The sequence below is a fragment of the Bubalus bubalis genome, chromosome 1 (assembly GCF_019923935.1).
Source record: "Bubalus bubalis isolate 160015118507 breed Murrah chromosome 1, NDDB_SH_1, whole genome shotgun sequence".
In the NCBI taxonomy this organism is placed as follows: Eukaryota; Metazoa; Chordata; class Mammalia; order Artiodactyla; family Bovidae; genus Bubalus; species Bubalus bubalis.
In genome coordinates, this window is record NC_059157.1 from 47,430,096 (window position 1) to 47,446,480 (window position 16,385).

At 44.1% G+C, this 16,385-nt stretch overlaps 1 protein-coding gene across 1 annotated transcript in view; it reads right to left on the bottom strand.

Annotated features, from left to right (window-relative positions):
* Positions 1 to 840: 840 nt before the first annotated feature.
* The window catches only part of IFNAR1 (interferon alpha and beta receptor subunit 1), a 29,396-nt gene continuing 13,851 nt past the window's right edge, over positions 841 to 16,385 (bottom strand). The window contains exons 4-11 of the mRNA XM_006048243.4: positions 14,156 to 14,313; positions 13,908 to 14,049; positions 12,260 to 12,374; positions 9,196 to 9,395; positions 8,931 to 9,088; positions 5,181 to 5,331; positions 4,550 to 4,695; positions 841 to 3,351 (exon numbers count right to left, since the gene is read on the bottom strand). Coding sequence (XP_006048305.1) covers positions 3,112 to 3,351; positions 4,550 to 4,695; positions 5,181 to 5,331; positions 8,931 to 9,088; positions 9,196 to 9,395; positions 12,260 to 12,374; positions 13,908 to 14,049; positions 14,156 to 14,313 — 1,310 coding nt within the window. The 3' untranslated portion in view covers positions 841 to 3,111. The remainder of the gene's footprint in view (positions 3,352 to 4,549; positions 4,696 to 5,180; positions 5,332 to 8,930; positions 9,089 to 9,195; positions 9,396 to 12,259; positions 12,375 to 13,907; positions 14,050 to 14,155; positions 14,314 to 16,385) is intronic.

The window sequence follows — 16,385 nt, forward strand, 5'->3', positions numbered from 1 at the left end:
AGGGCTGCGGGGATGGGGAGGAGGGAGGAAACGCTGGGCACTTCCAAATTCCTAGCAGCAATCTGAGGCTGCTTTGAAGGTAGGTTTGGGGAAAAGATGTTATACAAACTATATATATATATATATATATATATACACACACACACTTAAAAAATTTATTGGACAGTGCTGAGTCTTAGTTGTGGCATGTAGAATCTAGTTTCCCTGAACAGGGATCAAACCCGGGGCCCCTGCATTGGGAGCTCAGAGTCTTAGCCACTGGACCACCAAGAAGTCCCTAAATATATAGAAATAACTTTATATGTTGCAAATTTCTGGTCAAGATTTAGCTCATGGTTCTAGAGCAGCATTTACCCTTTTCTAACCAGAACCTATGCCAAGTGTTTACGGGTGTGCTAGTGGCACAGTGGGAGAAGGCGGTGGCGCCCACGGCGCTCTTGCCTGGAGAAGCCCAGGGACGGGCGAGCCTGGGGGGCTGCCGTCCATGGGGTCGCAGAGCCGGACACGACTGAGCGCCTTCACTTTCCCTTTTCACTTTCCTGCATTGGAGAAGGAAATGGCTGCCCACTCCAGTGTTCTTGCCTGGAGAAGCCCAGGGACGGGCGAGCCTGGGGGGCTGCCGTCCATGGGGTCGCAGAGCCGGACACGACTGAGCGCCTTAGCAGCAGCAGCGGCGGCACAGTAGCCAGCATCATGTGTGAACATGTACGTTTACAGAGCCGTGTCACTATGTGTATATTAATCTACATGACACGTGAATACATGATTTCTGGCTGCAGTGACACAGACCCTCTACATCAATGCTTAGATTATATCCAGCCTCTCCAAGAGCTATCGGTATCACAGATCTGAGGAAGTTTATTGCTGCTCTCAAGTATATGGTATTTGCAAGCAAACTATTTTTTCAGAAAAAATACTTACCATCTTACAAGTAAGCACATCTTGATTAAGCTACATGTGGACCACAATGAAGAATGGGATAGAATGCATTTTCAGGTCTGCAAGACGCGGCAAAACGGAGGGGTTTTTGTTCGAGGCCGCTCAGATGCTTGTTCATTGAAAACCACAGGGGATCTTAAACCCCAAAGACACACATACTCCTACATCCAGGGACCTAGCGACTTCAGCAGCGTCTCTGCCTTATAATGCCCGAGTTTTCCCTCTGCCACGTCCCACAAAGGCACTGTTCCCAGTCCGAAGCAGCGTTTTTCCTGTGGAAAATCCCAGGCCCGACTGCAGGGCAGGCCAGCCGCCCTGACCCAGCGCGGAAGCCGGCGGGGGCAGGGTCCTCTCGTCAGTGACAAGTTCCCACGGACCGAAGGGGCCTTTCCCAGCGAAGGGCGAGTCCTGATCTGCTTTAAACCAAATGCCTCTGGTCAGAGGATCTGAAGTGCGTTTGGGACTCTGGAAGGATTCTGCAGCAGAGAACTGCCCTGGTTGGGGCCTCCTGACCGTGCGCTCCCCATGGGACTGGATGGAGGCTCAGCGGAGCCCAAAGTGCTCTGGAGAGGACAGGCGGGGCGCCAAGGCCCTTCCCAGTGCAGCTGCTTTCAACCTCTTCCACCCAGAAGACCCTGCGGACCACTCTAAATGAGCCCAGCCGGACTTGATGTGCTGGGTGGTGCCATCTCTCTTCCCTCAGTCCTGCTGCAACGACTGAAGCTGAAAACTTGGCCTCAGAGGTAGCCAGAATTCCTACACTTCCTTTCTCTGCAGGAACTCCATGAATACGCCCAAATAGCAAAATCATTTAAACATAAGTTATAGATGCCTTTGAGAGGTATTACATAATTTTAAAAACTTAGGTTTCCTTCCTATTTCATTTCCTCCCACACTCTGATGATAAATAACTTGCATTTCCTTGAGTGCATGCAGGCTGAGCGGAAGCGACACCTGCATGCCTGTGAATATTGCCCCACAGTGGACAGAAGCTGGCCTGCTTATGTTAAGAAGTGACACAGATGAGCCGTGAAAACAAATGCCACCCCTCAGGATGTTAGTAATCAGAAATTGACGATGCACATTATTCTTATTTTTCACTAAAGCCACCTGCTTCTTTCCCACTGACTCACACTACTTACTGTTTCTCAGTAGCATTTTCTGATCCCAAGACTCTACATACACTGTCACTAACGTCCCACACTCCCATATCCTAAGAGATAACAGTAACTTCTCTACTCAGCCTGTTCCCCATTTCTCTGTAATTTTAGGGATTATGCCTTCTAATCAGAAGCTAGCGTCCTAATGTTCTGAAACAGGAAGCCTTAATGTACATATAGTAAAAGATGACATGGCTTTAATCCTAAACTGTGGAAGGGATGGGTAACTGTGATGCAGAGGCCAATGTAATTGGTACACGTGTGCGCATGCTCAGTCGCTTCAGTGTCCGACTCTCTGTGACCTCGTGGACTGTAGCCTGCCAGGCTCCTCCGGCTATGGGATTTTCCAGGCATGAATACTGGAGTGAGTTGCCATGCCCTCCTCTAGAGGATCTTCCCGACCCAAGGACTGAACCCACATTTCTTCCAACTGGTATAAATGTGATTGGTATAAACAGAGAGAATCCCCCTGAATATCTATAAGAACCTCGTTTCTGGCATCTGCAGCTGTTTTCCAGAGTAAGCTACTTTTTCAGAAAATCAAGTGATGGTGGTATTCAGGTTCTTCTTTGAACAAGACCAAATGTTCTGAATATCTCCTGAAAAATAGTGAACTGTAATGCTGTGAGGGAGAAGGAGCAACACAGCGTTACACAGCGACAGCACCAGCTGATGGGAACACAAGCGCCCCCAAACCACACGGCAGCACAGGGGCGCTTACAGTAGCGTGAGGGAGACAGAGGGTGTCTTCTGGACTTAACGCCTCTCATCCGAGGCAGGTCCAACGACAGGCCTTTTAAGACTTGACACGTGGCAAAGGACGCAGAAAACTCCTTGAAATTCATTTTAAATAGCGAAGTGCTTGCCTGTATTTTTAGGACCTGCGATCTGAAGACGCTTTTTCTTCCCCGACACGGGCAATCTTCTTTTGACAGTTACTGAGAAGAGCAAAAAGCCCAGGCTCCCACTCTGACTCTTGCAAGACTCCCTAATGTTTCAGGGTCATTCCTGGTCACACACTGTCCTGTTGCGGAAACTCTTCACTTATTTTGCTTCCACTGTTTTCATCTTCGTTTGAATAGTTTCCTGAATCTTGACTAGTTTGGGAACTGTACTTTTTGTGAACTTCATCAATTTCATCAGTCTCTTCTATTTCAGTAATAATGCTTGAATTTTCAATTATAAAACATCTTTCCGTTTGTTCCTCAGAAGTGGAAAGGAGTAGATTCCTTAGTGGCTGATCAGAGAAATACTAATTCAAAAGGGAAAGAACAGAAACAGATTATTTAAAAGAACAAAAAGTGGTTTTCAAGTTCCAATAAGCTTCAGTTTCTTAAATCCTTTATCTAGAAATCCTATCTTTTGACACGCACATTAAAAGCGAGCTAAGAGCATATCCACTGCACTATCGTGTTTAGAATAAAACCACCACCAGTGAGGTCACGTACATCTCAGTCCTGTTTTGGGGAAATTATCCAAACAGTCTCTAAGAAAGTCCACTGTGCTGCGAGGGGTCGGGGGTGGAAGAGCGTGGTGGGTAAGGAAGGAACGGGAGGGCACTGGGACTGGGGACATTTTGTTGTGAAATAATAAAATGTTGGTATCGACTCCGCAAACATCCAGAAGAGGCACAGGGAGAGTTAACTTTTTCCCAGTTCCGCTAAGAGTAACTTGCTAGTCTTAAAGTTCTTTAAGTAACAGCTCTGAATAGAAGAGCACATAGAAATGACACTAGAAAACTCAGGGATAAGAGGGTGAAACAGCTCATGTGGACAGAGTGCTGGCGCAGCGGCGGGTCTTTCTGGTCTCCCGCCCTCGCTCCTCAGTTCTACGGGATGGCGCTGCTGGAGCTGCTTTATAGCTATGGGCACTTGTGCAAGTGCTCACAACTGAGCTGCACAGGTTCACAGCCAGTCACTGCAAGCACACGACAGCCCGTTCGTGAGCCGCCTCCTGGCCTCCAGCTGCGCAGCCTGAGAGCCCGCAGCAAGGCAGGCGGCGTGGGGCCACTCCAGGCGCAGACGCCGCCCCGCAGCGTCCACGCTGACGGGCACTGCTTCGTGCTTCCACTAACTGTGCCAACCATACAGACGTGCCAGCCTAAACACGGAGCGCTGCGAGAGGAAACGCGTTTCTCCATCTCATTTTCTGTGATTTCATCCAGGTGGCGCTGTTCTAACCTTTCTGGGATATAGATGGGAAAACAAGCGCCACAGCTGCCAAACTGCCAGAGAAACACGGGATTGAGGGCACAGCCTTCTATTCCTCCTTACTCTGTTACAGGGCTGCTTCTGAAGCCAGTTTTCTACAACTCTGAAGAAAAAAACCCAGGTCCGTCTGTATTATTTTTTGAATATCAGGAACACATTTCTATTCTGTTGCAATCAAATGTATTTCCCTTTCATTTTCAGAAAAATCCAGCTAGCTGTTGACCAAGAAAAGTAACCTACCTCGTCAACAGAGGAAGGAGGTTTACTTGATGGAAAGAACACATACTTGACACATCTCAAGAAGACGCTCACAACACAAATGACCACAGGAATAGAAAACAATGCAGTGCAAATTCCAACTATAAGCCAGGTTTTGGAAGTGTTTCCTGAAAAGAAATAAATGGTGTTTAGCATCAATATAGGTTTTGACACACAAATACATTAAGACTGCTGACAGCTTGTGTGAAAGAAATACAGCCATGTGAAAGGAAATTTACATTGTTAAATAATATCAATAACATAAAAAATTCACAACTAAGGGATTTCCACATGATAATTATATCAAAGGTTATATAAAAATAGCAGTCTCATTAAATTCTAAGAGTAATGAATTATGTAGCTATGCATGAAATATAAAGCATGCAAAAACCACTGAACTAAGTTGAGTATTAAAAATATTTTCTACAACTCAGTGTGAAGTTTTGTGAAGGTCAGTGTGAAGGTCTGATTTTGACTTACATAGTCCATTAAGAAAATATTCTCTATATTTTTGCAGTAAAACACAAATATTCTACAGTTTTCAATGAATTGGTTATTTTTTAATTAAATCTAGCGACATTAAAAAAGAAAAAGTATAATAAAAGATCCTGACCTGGTTTTGTTTTCTCACACACAGTATCAGTAAAACTGCTCCCTTTATTCCGCCTGTCATTTTCAATGAGTGCTCTGGCTTTGACACAATACACAGTCAGCGGTTTCAAGTCAGGAAAGATAAAATTGGTTCTTTTCTCTAGAACTTTTCTCTATAAAAAAAATTAGTAAATCATTGATAAAATTTAGAACCCCAAGAAATCATAGAGGGAATATCTGTTTTCTGAATTCCTTAAATATTCATTCTAAGATTAACCTCTCCCAAACACTTGGTTGGTATACTTAAAGAAATATAAATTTATTTTGGACAACACACCATTACCAAACTCAAAAGTGAAACATGCTCCTGCCAAAAGGATACCATATAGTCCTAAGACAACTCGAAGTTATTTTATCAGTTAATACCGATTTGGCTGAATTACCATTGTGTTACCTCTGGTTAGAGGCAGAACAATTAAGTGCGGGGCGGCGGGGGAGGTTCTGGCCTCAAACTGCCTGTATCAAGACGTTACTTATAGCTATGTAGCCTTAGGCAAGTTATTTAATTTCCCGGGCCCTATTCCCAGATCTATAAAGTGAGGACAATTGCTGCTCCTATTTGCATTAATCAGCTAGCTATTGCTATTGTTTTGTTACTGTGGTATAACAAAACACAGCAAGCACAGCAAAATAACACTGCAACGCAGTGTAACAAAACAGCTGTGACTCAAAACATATTTTTCTTTTTTTTAAAAGAATTAAACTTTTTATTTTGTATTGGGGTATAGCCAATTAACAGTCCTGTGAGAGTTTCAGGTGGACAGCAAAGGGACTCAGCCACGCATATACACGTACACAGACGTATTTGTTTTTTGTCACTCATGAGCAGATGATGCGCGCATCGGCCAGGGGAGCTCTCTCTGAGGCCGTGGACCACGTTCAGGTGTGCTCTACAGCCTCTCATCCGCCTTGGCCCACAGACCACGTGGAGCCTGCTTCAGTTCAGTTCAGTTCAGTCGCTCAGTCATGGCCAACTCTTTGCAACCTCATGAATCGCAGCACGCCAGGCCTCCCTGTCCATCACCAACTCCCGGAGTTTACTCAGACTCACGTCCATCGAGTCGGTGATGCCATCCAGCCATCTCATCCTCTGTTGTCCCCTTCTCTGCCTGCCCCCAATCCCTCCCAGCATCAGGGTCTTTCCCAATGAGTCAGCTCTTTGCATGAGGTGGCCAAAGTATTGGAGTTTCAGCTTCAGCATCATTCCTTCCAAAGAACACCCAGGGCTGATCTCCTTCAGAATGGACTGGTTGGATCTCCTTGCAGTCCAAGGGACTCTCAAGAGTCTTCTCCAACACCACAGTTCAAAAGCATCAATTCTTCGGCATTCAGCTTTCCTCACAGTCCAACTCTCACATCCATACACGACCACAGGAAAAACCATAGCCTTGACTAGACGGACCTTTGTTGGCAAAGTAATGTCTGCTTTTCAATATGCTGTCTAGGTTGGTCATAACTTTCCTTCCAAGGAGTGTCTTTTAATTTCACAGCTGCAGTCACCATCTGCAGTGATTTTGGAGCCCCAAAAAATAAAGTCTGACACTGTTTCCCCATCTATTTCCCATGAAGTGATGGGACCACATGCCATGATCTTCGTTTTCTGAATGTTGAGTTTTAAGCCAACTTTTTCACTCTCCTCTTTCACATTCATCAAGAGGCTTTTTAGTTCCTCTTCACTTTATGCCATAAAGGTGGTGTCATCTGCATATCAGAGATTATTGATATTTCTCCCAGTAATCTTGATTCCAGCTTGTGCTTCTTCCAGCCCAGCGTTTCTTATGATGTACTCTGCATAGAAGTTAAATAAGCAGGATGACAATATACAGCCTTGACGTACTCCTTTTCCTATTTGGGTCCGTCTGTTGTTCCATGTTCAGTTCTAACTGTTTCTTCCTGACCTGCATATAGGTTTCTCAAGAGGCAGGTCAGGTGTTCTGGTATTACCATCTCTTTCAGAATTTTCCACAGTTTATTGTGATCCACACAGTCAAAGGTTTTGGCATAGTCAATAAAGCAGAAATAGATGTTTTTCTGGAACTCTCTTGCTTTTTCCATGATCCAGTGGATGTTGGCAATTTGATCTCTGGTTCCTCTGCCTTTTCTAAAACCAGTTTGAATATCTGGAAGTTCACGGTTCACATATTGCTGAAGCCTGGCTTGGAGAATTTTGAGCATTACTTTACTGGCGTGTGAGATGAGTGCAATTGTGCAGTAATTTGAGCATTCTTTGGAGCTTGCTTTCCTCTTGGCAAATGCGAGAAGCGCAAGAGCCAAGCCAAACTCCACAGGCGCACTTAGGGCCTCAGTCATACCACATCCACTCAGGTTTCACTGCCTACGGCCCAGCATCAGCGAAGCAGTAACGGATACTTCATCCCAAGTATTTGCTGAAGAGTAATTTAATCGATCCAACTGTCTGGCAGGGTTGTTTGGAAGACCGATTGAGACAATTCATACTTAGCCCCGGCACCCAATACATAATGAGTATCCAATAAATATGAGCTGTTATTATGACTGTAATTATTGATGTCTTGCCCAGCATAAGACAGGATGGCAAACAAAGGTTATTGAATCTCTATTTGTCAAGCAATGCGGTAGGTATTTCCATAAATACTACCTCATTTTAAACCTTAAAAACGTCTGTTTAAAAAAAAATTAAGTTGCTATGACCCCCGCCACTTTAGAGAAGAGGAAACGAGTGTCAGTGGATAAGCAGCTTGCCTAAGCTTACACCATTTGGTAGTCTGAGACAAAATTTAGGTTTTCCAGACCTAGGGAGGACTTAGAACTAACCACAATACTCAACAAGGCTAAACTGTGCAGAGTCTTCAAATAGTTAAAATCAAAGTATCCACATCACCGGACTTTTCTTAGATTTTCAACAGAAAATGAAGTTACAAAATTCACCAACTTAACTGTACCAGATTTTTAAAGGCTGATTCCCTGATGGTAATTCCACAGGGAAAAGTGATCTAGGAATAATGTGGATTATCTGATGTGCATTAGCCTGTCAGGGTTTCTGAATTTTAGGGTCTGACAAAGCATGATAACAGCTAAGAGTCTTTTGTCCCCTAAAAGCCAGTCTTTGCCTCGCGGAGGTGCCCCAGGGTCTGGCACTGCAGGGAGGTAGGCTGGGTTGTCACACCTGGGAGGGAGGGCACCAGCACCTAGTGAGGAGTGGGGAGGGGCATTACCAGCCATCCTATAACGCGCAAGGCAGCTCCTGCAACTGACCGTCCAACCCAAATGTCGGCAGTGTTGAGAAACTCTGGTTCATGAATCCCTGAGGATCATGATAAAAACTCCTAAGCTCTACCCTCAGAAGTTCTGACTGAGTACAAATGAACTCAGGATCTGAAGTTTAGAAACTAGCTGGGGGCACTTTCCTGGTGGTCCAGTGGTTAGGACCTCGGGCTTCCACTGCAGGGCAGGCGAGTTCCCTTCCCTGATCGGGGAACTAAGATTCTGCATGCCACTTGGCGAGGCCAAGAAACTCCCCCAAACCAACAGCAACTAACTGGGACCCAGATGCAGATGACCGTAACTCTTACCAAGTAAAACATGAAATGCCAATTTCTTCCAATGGAAAATATCTGAGTTAATCTATAGCCTAAAAGTTTAAAAATTTCCCTGCAATTTTAACTTCAAGCTTTGCTACCCAAATCATAGTCACAACTCTAAGTTATAAACCTATACTACACAGTCTTTTTACCTCAGCATTTGAAGTGTTTTCCCAAAAAATTACTTCATAAATTAGCGGGTAGAGCTGATTCACAGACATGTTTTCAGACTCTTCTGAAGCACCGACACTGACATGCAGTGAATCATCAGTAACGGACTTCATGCTGATGACTGGAGGAAATATGATAGCTAGGGAAAAAAACGTGGAAAGACACAAAGTTCAAATCAGACTACAAAACAATCCTAAGAATTCATAATTGGAGAATCACAAAGTAAAATAAAAACTACTGGCTTACTTTTCATTTCAGTATTAAATTCCTTCTCTTCAGACCAAAAAGAGGTACCATTTCCATTAGATGCTCGTACACGGACATAGTAAATTCCCCTTGAGGAAACCTCTCGAGGAAAGACACAGTGGGTACTTGTGACATTTTCACAGTTCGGTATTTGTTTCCATTTGTCTGAATGATTCCCAGGAATCTTTTTAAAAAAGGCACTTTAAGACAAAAAGATGTTTTTCATTCTAAACACATTAGTTCAGTAAACATCTACTGAGCACCTGTAATAGGCCAGACATTCTGTTAGAGGCCAAAGTCACAGAGGTAAACGCTCCTCACCCTTGGGAAACTCACAGGACACTGGAAAGGATGTGTTCACAAAAGAAAACCGAAGACCCTGCTCAAGCGTGCAATCAGGAAGCAGTGTGAAGGGCTGGCTCATGCCGGTGCACAAAAACAACTGCTAAATGTTCAGGAATGCGACCAGCTAGCTGTTAAATGCAGCCACTGTTAAAAGTTACATAAACTTATACATAAATATGTTGTATTAAAAACTAAAGTGATAAAAATATAAAACTCATCTTCTCCTAATTGTTTTCCCTACATTTTATCTATGCTCAATGCTATTTACATCTATCGTGTCTGAACAGTGGAATATGGTGGCGGGCTTACTGTGCCTCTTCCCGACTCCATGTCCAGTGGACAGATATGCTGCTGGGAGCCTGAAAGTGGCCACAGCAGGATTAGCTGTGTTATAAAACCCGGCAAACACTAAAGTAAAACTTTTCCCTTCTGGAAGGCCAGCTGCTAGACGTGTACCAGCATACCCATGGGTCAGTGCTAAGACATACACCAGGGTTCTCAGAGTGAATCTGAACAGTCAGAGTGGGTCTGGATAGGTTAACGGACTGCTCTGAGACCAACAGCTCCAAGCCTGTCAGTTCAAGCCCGGAACCACGGCAGCCTGCGAGCGGGCTCCCTTGTCTTCAGTCCCCCGCACCACACACCATATGGCCATCGTCATGATCCTCGAACACAGGCCTCTTGTTACCCATCGCTCAACACCAGACTCCCAGTGGCTCTCGAATGCCTGTAGTAGAGTCTAAGGCAAAGCCTGACTCCATCCTGTTAACTCAAGGCTCCCTCTCGTTGCTCTCCCAGGCCCAGTGTTCTGCTATTCTCGAAGCAGGTCTTCCCCTCTTGTAGGCAAAATTCCAAACTGGCCCCCAAGATTCCTACCCTCTGGTGCATGAGCCCGACATCATCCCCTCCCCCTGACTGTGGGCAGGCAGAATCCATGAACTCCTGATTAGGTTACATTACTTGAAAGGTGAAGGGATTTTACAAATGAAATCAAGGTCCCAAGCCAGTGGACTTTGAGTTAATCACATGAGAGCCTATCCTGGTTGGGCCTGACCTGATCAGATGAGCCTTTAAAGGAAGGTCTATGGGGCAGAGATTGTCTCTGTTGACGGCCTCTGAGGCAGCAGGCCACCATGCATTCTATAGCTGCCAGAAATGGATTCTACCAACCACCACGTGAGCTTAGGAGACACCATGAGACAGCCTGGATGAGACAGCATACCCGGCTGACACCCTGACCGCAGCCTTGTGAGACCTCGAGCAGAGGACCCCGCTAAGCCACACCTGAATTCCTGATCCGAAGTCACTGAGAGATAATAAGGCGTGTTTTTTAAGCTGCTGAGTTTGTGCTAGTTTACTACAGAGCAAAGGGAAATGGATACCTCCTCGTTACCCTGATCTGATTTTGTCTCTTCATATCCGAGCTTTCCCATGTATGTGTAGCCCCAGCCTGGAATGCCCTCTCGTCATTGAAAAACCTCCTTCACGAAACCTCTCCTTCCAAATGGCTTCTGCAGACTCTCCGGTCCTGCACTCACCTCTACTTTTCTGACCTCTGCAACCTTTGTTGTCTGTACTCCACACACGAATGCATTTATTATCCAGACTGTTCTTGCTTCAAAACTAACACCGAAGAGTGGAGAGGAATCAATTGCAGCAGTATCGACTTCCCTTCTCCCTCACCTTTTCTCTGTCTTTCTAGTCTCTTTCTTCTCACTCTTTCTTCCCTACCTGACCTACACTCGCCTTTGGTCCCACAGTTCCTCTGCCCTCGGTAACTCTGTCTTTGTGGCCCCCTTTTCCCCCAGAGTTCACTTCACCTTCCGCTTGATGAACCTCTTCTCTTCCCCCTCTCCGTTTATCCTCTCCAGTTTTCCAATCAATATAAACGACACCCAGTCCTCATCCACTCATGTCGTGCTGAGCTTTGTTCCTGGCTGGCTGGTCTCTACTCAAGCACAGAGAGCACAGTTCTCTCCAACTTCCTCAGTTTCCCACTAATCACTAAGGAATCTGCCAAAGTCACCACAACAATCAAGACAGTAGGAGGACTGACTTGAACTGAACTAGACCTGAACTAGACCTTGAACTGAACTTGAACTAGAACTAGAGTGACTGGACTGAGATAATTTCAAAGACTCATGGAAGGAGTGGGTTTTGAAGAAAATATCTTGGTCATCTGTCAAGTATTCCAGACTGAGGAAATAACACATGTAATTAGAATCACACCTTAAAAAAAAAAGCCAGTAAGTCCCTGGTGGCTCAGATGGTAAAGAAGCTGCCTGCAATGCAGGAGACATGGGCTCATTTCCTGGGTCGGGAAGATCCCCTGGAGAAGGGAATGGCCACCCACTCCAGTATCCTTGCCTGGAGAATTCCATGGACAGAGGAGGCTGGCGGGCTACAGTCTATGGGGTTACAAAGAATTGGGCATGACTGAACAACTAACATTACTAAGAACACTAGATATTATAATACACCCATTTCACAAGTGAAGAAACTGAGGCCAAAAGAAGTGACTGGGTCTCACTGACACTCCAGACGGTTACTGGCAGAGCTGGGACTAGAATTAAACACCCCAGTTCCAATGCATCATAACCACCTTTCCATCAGGCCGAATGTGTGCAAAGAGCAACAGGTGGCTGAAGCAGAGTGAAAAGAAACCTAACACACTGGGCAAAAATAAACTGCAAAAGGACATTTATGGAAAAGAACTCACCGGAGCCACTGAGCTTGAAAAGTTGCGTTTTCATATGGGTAATCCCACTTAAGAACATAGATCTGGTTGTCAGCATTGATTTGTATATTTTCTGGTGAAGGCACTTTATGTCTCTCTAGAAGACAAGGAACACACAAGAAAGCACACACATTTACTCTAGTGAGAGAACAGACAGCAAGAATTCTTAACAGCATGGGCAAGAAGAGAAATGAATAGCTAAATAATGGTGTGTATTCACACAAGGTAATACTATACAGCCATTTAAAAGAATGTGATAGATCTATATGTATTGACATAAAAAGAGAACCTCAATATACTGGGTTAAGCAAGCAAGTTTAAAATATATCTGACAGGACTTTATTTATTTTTTTAAACTTTTTATTTTGTTTGGGGTATAGCAGATTAATAATGCTATGATAGTTTCAGGTGAACAGTGAAGGGACTTAGAGATACATGCACATGTATTTATTCTCCCCCAAACTCTCCTCCCATCAAGGCTGCCACGTAACACTGAGCAGAGCTCCATGTGCTGTACAGTAGGTCCTTGTTGGTTATCCATTTTAAATACAGCAGAGTGTACACAGAACTTTATTCCTTAATTTAAAAGATAAAATACCCTGAAACTGTAAGTCTGAGTATATGCTAATATAAGCCTTGAGGAAACGCAGAGAAGGCTGTGTGCACACTGCTGGGGATGCTTGTCTCTGGTGGGGTCAGAGTGGGGTCAGGAAGCAGGAGAGGAGATCTTTCTTTTAACTCCCTTCTACACTGCTTGATTTTAAGAACAAAGCATACTAAATTTATAATTAAAACAATAAATTCAAGTTCCTACCCTAAACCTTAATTGTTGGCAAGATGCCATGGATAAAATGTATCAGGATGCTTTCATAATTTAACATTTCACCTATAAACGTATGCTTTTTGGAATACTAACTGCTTTTCTAGTGACTATCTCCCCTTCTCATGGATTCTGAACAAGTAAAAACAATTTCTGTCATTAGAAAATACTTGGACTTTTACACAGAATTTTCATTACTGTTTACTTGAGACAAAAATCCCAAATAACATTGTTGCTGTAAATGCTGTTAAAATGTGTGTGTTTTTTTTAAAGGTATTTCTTTTTAATTGGAGGATAATAGCTTTACAATATTGCTTTGGATTCTGCCTACATCAACATGAGAATGTTTTTGTTCTGATGTCTACTAAACCAACATAAAAAATTCAGCAATTATGGGAAAAATGCCAAAATTAAAAGGTTGCCAATTAATTAATAGATTACAAGGAGATCAAACCAGTCAATCCTAAAGGAAATCAGCCTTGAATATTCATTGGAAGGACTGTTGCTGAAGCTGAAGCTCCAACACTTTGGCCACCTGATGCAAAGAGCTGATTCACTGGAAAAGACCCTGATGCTGGGAAAGACTGAAGGCAAAAGGTGAAGAGGGCGGCAGAGGATGAGATGGTTGGATAGAGTCACCAACTCAATGGACATGAATTTGAGCAAACTTAGGGAGGTAGTGGAGGGCAGAGGAGCTTGGTGGGCTACAGTCCATGTGGTTGCAAAGAGTCAGACACAACTTAGTAATTGAACAACAACAAACAACTTATATATACAGTTACTGAACTGAAAGCAAAACTTCCTTCTTACCTGTGGTATTTATACAATACACTGGACTATAGCAACCAACTTTACTTTGTAAACGCAGTTCTGCTTTAACTTTTAAACAGTAAGTAATCTCTGGTGACAGTTTATAAATTTTATCTTCGGGATAAACAGTTTCCATTCTTTCCTATAATTTTAAAAAAGAGAAGTCTGTTCTTTAAAAAAAGTCAAATTTTACAATTAATTCATGTCATTCTTCTCTCACATCAAACAAAGATAAAAATAATGCTTACTTCTAGACTTGAAGAGTTTTTCCAGATAACGACGCTATACCTAAAGCTTGAACGATCCATAGCCCACATGATACTATCTTTTGTTCCAGGGGGAGAGATACTCAGTATTATTGCCTTATCTTCAGCTTCTAAATGCACATCTGGGGGACCAATCTGAGCTGTGAAAATCAAAACATTTACTATGTAAGTTCACTAATACAAGTCAAAACATTCATAACAACAAATAATTCTAAGCACTTAAATATGTGCCTGGCATCTAAAAAAGGAGAAAATCCCTCATGGAGCTTACACTTTACTGAGAAATGTGGCCAAAAATCCCAAATAAATATATATATATATAATGTTACAATGTCATGCATGCTGTAAGAAAAAATGAAGCAATATAAAGGGACAGAGAAGGGTGGCAACGACTGTTTTAGGTGAGTCAGCGAGGAGAAGGCTCCCTGAGATGTTTGAGCTGAGGCCTGATAGAGGTGAGGTCTGAATACGGTGAGGTCAAGCAAGGCAGGATGAGAGCACCCCATGGGCTCCGGAACGTGCTCACCGTTTTCAAGAGACACTAGGGGGCGCTCGAGTGCCTGGGTGGTACAAAATGAGATGCGAGATGCAGCTAGACTCTGGGTAACAGGCAGAACTTGTAGTCTGGGACTGCAGGGTCGCCAGAACCTGATTTACATTTGTGAAAGACCACCCCAGGTAGCATGTCAGGAAGCAGGAAAGCTTCTGGGCAGATGAGAGCAGCCAGGGAGGGCTGATAGCTGGGCTGGAAGTGAGAAGTGATCTGATGGCTTGGAATCTGTTGATGGACTGGATGGAAGATGAGACAGAGGTATCAAAGGTGATGCCAGGGCTCCTGGCCTGAGCAAATGATAGGTGACGTCATTAACAGAGATGGAAAAAACTGCAAGAAGAGTGGGTCTGGAGGGGGGAAAGCTAGAACTCTGGCCATTTTAAATTTGAGACGAGGGACTTCCCTGGGGCTGGTAGTTGAAAATCCGCCTTCCAAAGCAGGGGATGTAGGTTTGATCCCTGGTCCGGGACAATTCTAGATGCCTTGGAGCAACTAAGTGCGTGTGCTGCAACTACTGAAGCCTGAGTATCTAGAGCCTGTGCTCTGCGACAAGAGAAGCCACCGCAATGAGGAGCCCAAGCACTGCGACTGAAGAGTACCCCCACCTGCCCATGAGAAGCAACGAAGATCCAGCATGGCCGGCCAGCTATAAATAAATAAAATTTAAAAAGAGTTTTTTGAGATGACTTTCGGATCTCTAAGTGGAGATGCTGACTAGAGAGCTGGTGATGCAGCTCTCTAAGGTAAGGAAAAGGACGGCGCTAGGGACATAAACTGAGGAGTTGAGAGCACGGAGGGTATTGAAAGCCTTATTATTCCTGGTGGAGGCTGCATTGAGAGAAGAGGTTCAATGGCAGAGCCCTGCAGACTGAGGCCCGCTGCCACCCAACATTTTAAGGTCTGGGAGACAAGAAGAAATTGGCAAAGGAGCAACCAAGGAGCAGGAAGAGAGCCTGGAAAGCGCAGTGCCCTCGAGAACTGAGAGGGAAGGGTTTCAGACGGGAGTGACATTCACTCCCTGGGAATCCGCCAGGCACTGTCGAGGTCACGGTGACCTTGGCAAGTGGTTTTAGTGTAGTGATGGGGAACAAAGCTCCAACGGGGAGGGCTGGAGAGGGAGTGGGAGGGAAAGTGTACAGAGAAGGGATACGGATCATCCTTGTGTGAGTTATGGAATAGGGTGGTGGTTCTTGAACTTTCTGGTCTTGGGATCCGTTACACTCTTAAGAGAAATTGAGGGTCCTAAAGAGCTCTTGTTTACATGGGCTGTGTCTTTCAATGTTCAGCATATCAGATGTCAAAATTGATAAAAATGTAAAATATCTATCAATTCATTAAAAAACAGTAATGATGAAACCTATCGCATGATAAAAAATGACTGTATTGTCCAAAACAAACAAGCCAAAAAACTTAAAGAGCGGTGTTCACCTCACATTTTGTTCAAATCTCTTTAATGTCTGGCCTAATAAGGAAGACAGCTGTGTCTCACACCTACTTCTGCATCACCTGTCAGTTGCTATCTCACATCAAACAGCCTCTAGAAAACTCCAGGGTACACCCACGACAGAATGAAGATGAAAAAGGCAAGTAAGTTTTATTAAGTAAGTTTCCATTAGGAAAATGGTTTTGACTTGATAGATCTCTTGGAGACCACACTCT